Source organism: Phytophthora infestans, genomic scaffold, assembly GCF_000142945.1.
Source record: "Phytophthora infestans T30-4 supercont1.17 genomic scaffold, whole genome shotgun sequence".
Classification (NCBI taxonomy): Eukaryota; Oomycota; class Peronosporomycetes; order Peronosporales; family Peronosporaceae; genus Phytophthora; species Phytophthora infestans.
In genome coordinates, this window is record NW_003303742.1 from 2,529,553 (window position 1) to 2,538,122 (window position 8,570).

Genomic DNA, 8,570 nt, shown 5'->3' on the forward strand with positions numbered 1-8,570 from the left:
TGAGGCGAATTTGTCGCCGTCCTCAAGGGCGTGGTCTGTGTAGATCACGAAGGGCCGGGAGCCCGGAAGGTGAACCCGAAACTTCACAAGGGCATACTTCATTGCCAGGAGCCCCTTGTCGTGGACAGGGTAGTTTCGCTCGGCGGCTTTGAGCTGTTTGGACTGGAACGAGATGACTCGTTCGAGACCAGCCGTGTTGGCCTGCAGCAATGCACAACCGATGGCATTATCAGAGGCATCGCAGACGACGCTGAACGGCCTCGTCTCGTCCGGCAGGACCAGGGCAGGAGCCTCTTGGAGGCTGGCCTTGATGCTGTCAAAGGCATTATGGTGCTCTTGCTCCTAGCGCCAGTCGGCGTCCTTCTGAAGGAGGCCCGACCCGGGCTTAGCGAGGCCCGTGTACCCTGCGCTGTACTTATGAAGGCTGTTGGCCAAACTCAACCACGTTCGAAGATCCTTCTGGGATCGGGGCGTTGGCCATGCTGCAATGGCCTGGACCTTATCTGGGTCAGCCCGAACGCCCACGTTGCTGACGAAGTAACCGATAGCCTTGATCTCGGGTGACATGTTGGTGTAGGGCTTGTTCGCTCGCATCACGTCCAGCACTCGACAGATGTGTCTCAAATGCAGCTCCATGGTCGTCTTGCCTCCCTCGGTACGGCTATGGGCGAAGATGTCGTCGAAATACGTGTGTACGAAGGCGCGCATTGGCCTGAACAGTTGCGTCACCAGGCGGTTGAATGTCGCCGGGGTATTAGACAAGCCCTGCGGCGTGACGAGCCATTTTCAAATCATGCCGATTAGAGCTCTCACCGCGGTGAGCGGGATATCGCTCTCGCGCATCAGGATCTGGTAGTATCCGTCTACCAAATCCAGCGCACAGTACAGTACGCTTCCGGCCATGTTGTTAAACAACACATCCTTTCGTGGAATTGGAATTGGTGTCTAGGCCGGCATCGTCGCGTTTCTCAGGTTGTTATAAGCGTAAACTAGACGTCACTTCCCGTTCGACTTCCGAACGCAGAACGTTGGCGTCGAGTGCGGAGACTTTGACTCCCGCACCATGCCTGCCTTCGTTTTCGCAGCGAAAAAGGCATCGATGACATCGCGCCGTTCGTGTGAAGAGGCCATTGTCTCGGGACACAGTACTTTGTGCCAGGCACGAGATCAATGTCATGCCGTACGCCTCGATCCGGAGGGAGCTGGGTCGGTGGATGTTTGTTCACCATGTCCGCATACTTCGTCACCAAAGGATACACCGGATCCTTGGAGCTCTAAGGATATTAGAACCCGTGTGACGCTGCTTGCTCAGCTCGCCTAGGACGTCCTCGTCCAGGACAGAGGAGGAGTTCAGGGCCTCCCAAGTGGCCTCTGGTCTTATGAGCACCATCTCGGCTATCTCCCCAGCCTCGAGGCTGGCCAGGAAAGCCTCGGCCGTCATTTCCTCGAGGTTCTGTATCTCTGCAATCTCTTGGAACGGTTTCATATGAAAACCAGATGCCTTGACGGGCAAACCGGTCTCGCCATCGAAGATGTGATAACACTCTTTTACCGGCCGTGACGGGGAACTTCGTTACCGGTTTCCGGCGTTCCCCTCTCCCCGGGGTCCTGGCTTCTGCCAGCGACCCTTGAGGACAGGCTTAGGGAAAGTCCGCCTGCGGTTTCTCTCCTCCACAGGACTGAAGTGTACTAGCTTCCCGAAGCCAAAGCAGCAAATGTCGCACTGCTCGGTGGACCCAAGTCCCATGCGAACGGGGTTTGCTCGACCGGGATTCGACACAGAACTCCCTGGCCACGCTGAGATCGGTGTGCGCGCCTGAAGATAACTGTATTCTTCCTGAAGAGCCACTTGAATCGCCTCTTCGAGGGTGCTCGACTGCGCCCGGAACAGCTGAGCGCGCGCCGGGCCCACTCGAAGGTCGTTCATGAACACAGTCACCTTGATGTGTTCGTTAAGTGGGCTGGCCATTAGGTACGCCGTGAGCTTCCGTATCGCTTGGACGTACTCGTGCAGCTCGCGCCTTCCTTGCTTGCATGAGAGGAAGAACGGACGCTGCCGGTACTCGTAATTCACCGGGAGAAACGCGGCTCGGAGCTGTTCGCACAGCTGAGCCCATGATGTGAAACATCCAGGCGATGTCGCCTCCCGCGTGTACACCCAGCTCTTAGCTCGGCCGCTAAGATGGGAGATGGCAAAAGCAACGCGAAGTTGCTCGGTCGAGATCAGATCCGCGTCCATCGCGACCTCTACCTCTCGAACCCAGAAGTGAAGGGTTCTCACTTTCCTTCCCTTCATTTAGCTTCACCGTCAGCCGTATTGGCTTCGGGTGTGGTGGACTTGTTTCCGCCGCCGGAGCTTGCAGGGTTTCTGGCACATGTGCGATGAGCCCTCGCTCGTAAGCGTCAAGCGCACTGACACGATCGAGCTGCTCAGCCGGTGTTGACGCCACCAGGCTCTGCATATCCTTCATCTCGAAGATGATAGCCATCTTCCGAGACGACTCGAGCTGTGAGTCGTTCAGATGGAAGAAGTCGTTCCTATCCATGACGACGAGCTTCAGAGAGGTTCAGGTAGTCTACCGCGTTGGCGTGGATTGACTACAAGTGCTACCAAATGTGACGGGGTCACACAGCACCTTGCGCTAGAGGAAGTTGGCTTCAGAGAGCATACAAACTCTCAGTGAACAGTAGTTCACAGGCTCCTTTTTGCTTAAGGGAGCGAGGTGACCAATTTAAGGTAAGTCGTAAGCTGCAAATATTTATAGGTAGGCTAAGCTTGAGTTAAATTTACATACTATATGTCACTAGTGACATGTACCAGATATCATGAAGTGTGACGTGTCACACTTCATGTAAGTAGGGGTACTCTTGGGATTACTTAAAGTTACAGAGTGATCCCTATGTTGCGGATGCTGGAGCTCAGCTAGACAGCTACTTTGGAGTGTACGTTCTGCTTGCATTCGAAACGTTCTGTAGTGGAGAAAGCACAGGTGAATTACGTAAGAAGGCACTGCAGTACCAGCGTTATCGCTACTTGCAGATGTGCATATGAAGCGATATACTTTGATTAACTTGAATTATACAGTTGCTGTCGAACACATTGCGTTGGAAACACCACAAAAAGGCTGGATTTGTTCTTGAGGCTAGCCTCGGCCTTGAGGATGACTTCGCTTTTGAGATGACTTCGCTCTTATAACAGACCAACGAAAAGCGCACATTAAACCAAAGCGGACGCCACTCGATTCAGGATCAATCGGCCATTTCCTCCCCCCACCACAGAAAAAACGCCTCCCTTGCTTGAGGAGGCTGGCGGTTAGTATACTGCCGGTGCTTATTTTACAGCCAAGGACGCGTTTTTTGGCGTGTTCTTTTAATATAATGATGTCCAGCATCCTACAAGTGTACTAACATATGTGTGTGCATGGATAGGTACTACCAGCATGCCTAAAGGATCCAAGCTCACCCAAGAATAGCATAAGGAGGCTCGTCTTAAGTGGGCTCGCGACAAGGTGACGTGGAGTGAAGAAAAATGGGGAGCCTGCGTCTTTTCAGATGAAAAGAAGTTCAATCTCGATGGACCGGATTGTATGCAGTACTACTGGCACGATTTGCGCCGCGAACCTGAAGTCTACTCTACTCGCCAAAGTGATGGTAGGAGCGTTATGGTCTGGGCTGCATTTTGTGCTAGTGGTAAGTCTGAACTGGTGATTTTGGATGGCAATCAAGACAGCCAGTGGTACATTTACACGCTCTCTGAGCATTTGCTACCTTTCATCGACCGAGTGAACGGTCGGGACTGCGTTTTTCAGCAGGACAATGCGTCCATTCACTCCTCGGCCGCCACGAAGGCGTTTTTGAAGGAGGAAAAAGTCGATGTGATGGACTGGCCAGCCAGGTCACCGGATTTAAATCCCATCAAAAACATGTGAGGAGTACTCGCGCGTGCCGTCTACGCTCAAAGACGGCAGTTTCAGACGAGAGAAGACCTCATTGAAACAATTCAGGCATCTTGGGCGACGATCGGAAACGACCTCATTAAAAAGCTGATTTAGTCGATGCCAAGGCGCTCCATCGCTACGCTAGAGCGTCACGGAGCTAGGACGGAGTACTGAGCGAAATACTGGCGTCTAACTAGCTGTAGATCTCGCTTTAGTCGAATTAGCAGTATATGCCAACGAGGCCAACTTCAACTTCACCTTTTTCACGATTGCAGCAAGACTACATGGCCGATTAATCTAAACCGAGTGGCGTCCGCTTCGGCTTACTGCGCGCTTTTCATTGGTCCCAACTGCGTGCAACAAAACCTCCTATGGGATAAAATCCGTAAAAAAATAACAAGGATGGCAGTATACTAACCGCTAGCACTGTATGCGTATCCGGATTATACAACCTAAACAAGAATTGGTGAATTTCGAGAGCATAGGAGAAAAACACGCCCATCGCTGGGATAACACACACGGGGCTGGGCGACATGGGTGCCATAGCCGCAGCGTCAACTAAGGTGAGCGGGTGCGAGGCGGGCCCAGCGCTGAGCTCACCAGCGAGCCGAGCACTACACTTTCCAGTACATTCTATCTCCATATTGCGAGCGCAGCGAGCCGCGAGGGCGCCGAAGGGGCGCCCAACCAAGCGAAGCGCGGCTGGTCCCTTTTATGTTGTGCCCTCTAATCGTCGATTATGTTTTATTGCGACACTCAGAGCATTTTCACCAGTTGCGACAATACAAAAGCTATAATTGGTCAATAATGTTCATACTCAAATTTGATCGACCTGTGACTCCACACCAGCTCGGACAAAACGAAGACAATCCACCCCAGATCTCACAAAAAGAAGCCCATGTCGGTGAATCCGTTTAGCGCAGCGTCGAGATGCCCCCAGGCTTATCTCGACATTGAAGACGAAGACGAGGAGGAGGATCTTGTCATTCAGCAGCTCCTATATCCTGATCCTCATGCTGTCGCCCAGCGACGCGGAGGGTCACGCCCCGGCAAACGTGCCACAAGAAACGAGACTTTCAGACGCGTTACCAGCGCTTTGTAGAGCAGTATTTTGCGCCGATTCCAGTATATGATGATGATGACTTTAGAATGCGAAATCGCATGAGCAAGACTATGTTTTATCGCGTTTTGAACGGTGTACTTGATGCAGATTCCGCGTATTTTGAGCAGCGACCGAATGCAGCAAAGAAAATGGGCATTTACCCTCTTATGAAGGTGACATCTGCTTTAAGGGTTCTAGCTTGCGCAATGTCCGCTGATTCTATAGACGAGAATCTGGAGATGTCCAAGACGGTTATCTACAGTAACGTATGTCATTTTGTGGATGCCGTGGACAAGCAGTTTGGTGACGAGTATCTACGATCTCCTACGGAATCAGATATGAAGCGGCTACTCGAATTAAATGCGCGGCGTGGATTTGTCGGAATGTGGTGCAGCATCGACTGCATGCACTTGGAGTGGCAAAACTGCCCGACCGGTTGGGCTGGGCAGTTTAAAGGCAAGGAGAAAAAAAAACTACGGTTGTTCTGGAGGCGTGCGCAGATGAAGAGCTTTGGATTTGGCACGCTAGCTTTGGCTGGCCTGGAGCGCTAAACGAGCTTAATATTCTCGATAGATCTCCCGTGCTCGATGAATTAATGAAAGGAAACGCACCTCAAGTGAATTTCGAAGTTAATGGACATTCGTATGACATGGCGTATTGCCTAGCAGATGGAATATATCCTGACTGGGCTGCATTTGTTAACACATTACCAGAACCACGTGGTAACAAGCAAAAGTGCTATGCAAAAACACAGGAAGCGCTCAGAAAAGATGTCGAACGCGCATTCGGCGTCCTGCAGGCCCGATGGGGGATTTTAGCCTTACCGTGCAAACTACATTCACGGCTGAACATGAATAACGTTATGCGAGCCTGCATTATCCTGCACAACATGATATGTGAAGAGAATCGTTTCTCTTCAGTCGATGAGCACGGATATTTGTTTGACGACGAGCAAGAAAATCCTCTGTACAAGCTTCGCGTTTCACGACCAGTTAGATATCGACCTAGATCGCTCGGTGAGCTCACAGCACGCATTAATACGATCGAGAACGCTTCACGTCACGCTCAGCTACAGGTCGACTTAGTTGAACATGTATGGAAGTGTTTTGGTGAAGCAGACGATTAAAATAAAATAAAGATCGTGAGCTGACAAGACTTTTTTATTAACGTTAGTTCTTGAATGAATTTGCTAGCTTTCTGTTAAAAAAACAAAGTAGTCACGTGAAAAACATCCTAGTCAGTGAACTCGATCGACGAAGCTGGAGTATCAGATAATTGAGTTAGTGGTGGAAAACTTGCCGTCGTGAACGAAGACGATAGCGTGGATGAAATGTCCGATGACGATGGTAGGTTGCAGTCCTGTGAAGCGAAAGTTGCTAGAGATGAATTGTCACCGGTCGATGATGTGCTTGGTGGTGTCGAAGACTCATCTCTCGGAAATAGTCGATCTTGAGCTGTAGCATCCGCGTTTTCTGGTGAGGATGGTGTTGAGCTTGCATCCGAAGATAGCAGAGCAGCTAAATCCTGCGAGGCGGCGGTGGCGGAGTCTAATGGAGGTCTTTGAGGTGAGATCGTGCTCACAGTATCAAGGCGGCGCAGCAAGTTGGCACGACGGTTTTCTAGGTACGTAGCATGCTCACGACTTGCTGGCACAGTACTAAAAAGCTCGTTGAGCATTGTGTGTAGCACTTGCTCTTCTTGGAGGCGCTGTTGGGCTTGATTGATGTGAAGCGGATCCTTTAGTACTTTCACCTTTAGGGTCATCGACGGTGCTAGTGTATCCTGGGCTTTCACTGCTCGAAGTGGAATCAACCTCTCTACTTTAGCTCGTTTTGCAGCTTTAACCCCGACGTTGGGACGCTCGTTTTCTGTGTTATCGCTGGTAGGAGGACCGGCCAGTGTTTGCCCAATGTTTGTAGTCTCAGTTTCCTCTTCAGACACAGAACGCTTCCCAGAGCATAAAGATTGCCCGCGACCGGAAACTCTATCAAGCTCCTTCGCAAACTTTGGGCACCTGGACAGCAAGTCGTAGCACTCTACATAAGCAAAATGCTGGTTGTAGCGCTCTTTATACAACGCCAACGCCTGCTTCATCATAACCCTCTCAGTTGATCCAGACGTTCTCAGAGACTCAATGTGAGTCGAACAGCCAACATACTTTGCAATTGACTTTTGAATTTGACCAAAATGCGCCTGGAGGCTTGACCACGTACGACTTGGCATCTTTCCTGATGCTAGAGCAACCGATATGAGCTCCGAACTCTTCATAATATCTTTACTCGACACCAAAAGTCCTTGGCGGTCTGGTTAATTCCGACTAATGCGTCGGTAGACACCTGTACGCATGCTTGCGCTAGCTCCAACTCTTCAGCTACAGCATAGTTACGCCCTCGCGCTACCTTCTCTCGTGCTGGCATCTTCGAGAAGAATTCGCTCGTACACTGAGCACTGAAGGGTCGCACAAGGTAGTGTTTTGTCAGCGATCATCGGTGTGTTATATCTTGTCGAAGGATGACCGGAGGATGGTCGATGGGCAAATTTAGTCCGTGTTTTGTCGAACTGGTGCGAGCCCAAAAAGTCATCCGTTGGTTACATTTTGTTGTTGTCGATGTTTTGTCTCAAATGGTGGAAATGCTCTCAGAAGGTCAAAACAATACAGAAGTCAAGTCAAATGATTTGCTGTGTGCTGAAGCAGTAAATGCATGTGTTATATCGTGAATTTCTATCGGTCGGGGACAAATGGCTCGTCTTCGTACCTTTCAGCCGGTCACAATAACGCCTGCCCATTTTCTTACAAAAAAAAAATGTGCCTCTTCATCAGGGGGAAATAGAGCACTACCGGTACAGCAATAATGTTGAGTGCCTTCCCGACAAAAATTCACCGCTCAGCCGGCGGTGCTGCCATTCTCTCCAAGAGAGTGTCTCGATGACGTGAAGCCTAGCAGAGAATGCCGTGACATCCTGCTGATTCACAAGCAATTGCTCGTCCACAGTGCTCCTCACTGCGTGATCCATGCAGAGCTTCTGCCGCGGGAATGAAAGGTGGGCACTACATGTGCATGATCGACGAGGATATGCGTATCATCTCGCTTCTCGTCTCGCTTCTTGTCCGGCGTGAAGAGTTCTATCCTCTCTGAATCCATGTACGGCTCGTGCAAAGCAAGCTCCAAGGCTATGTTGTCGTTCCTCCGGCGTGGTGTCAGGTTCGCACAACCACGCGTTGCGCGCGTCAGGCTGAGGACGCGAGCTTTGGCTGTCGCGATGGACAGGCCACTTGGCAAAAGCCACTTCAAATGTGCGCCATCTGTTCTGAACTTCAACACGCGAGCTAACGAAGATCGACTTGTTCCGGGCAGCATCGCATTTTGATGCAGCCGACCAAGTTGGCGCGAGCTTCCGCCGTTATGAGGCCGTGTGTTCTTTTTCAATACAGTATACAAAGACTGTATTATAAGAGATACTGTACGTACGTCGGAACATTGGGTGGGGCACTGCCGCGTGGGCAGGTGACGAGCGCGGCGCGGAGTTCG

General features: G+C 51.0%; 1 protein-coding gene across 1 annotated transcript; it reads left to right on the top strand.

The window, feature by feature from the left end:
* Positions 1-4,801: 4,801 nt before the first annotated feature.
* On the top strand, positions 4,802-5,591 carry PITG_10216 (uncharacterized protein; the record flags this gene model as incomplete). Its single annotated transcript, XM_002902690.1, has 1 exon — positions 4,802-5,591. The coding sequence occupies one exon, from the start codon at positions 5,280-5,282 to the stop codon at positions 5,589-5,591; it is 312 nt and encodes a 103-aa protein (XP_002902736.1).
* Positions 5,592-8,570: the final 2,979 nt, after the last annotated feature.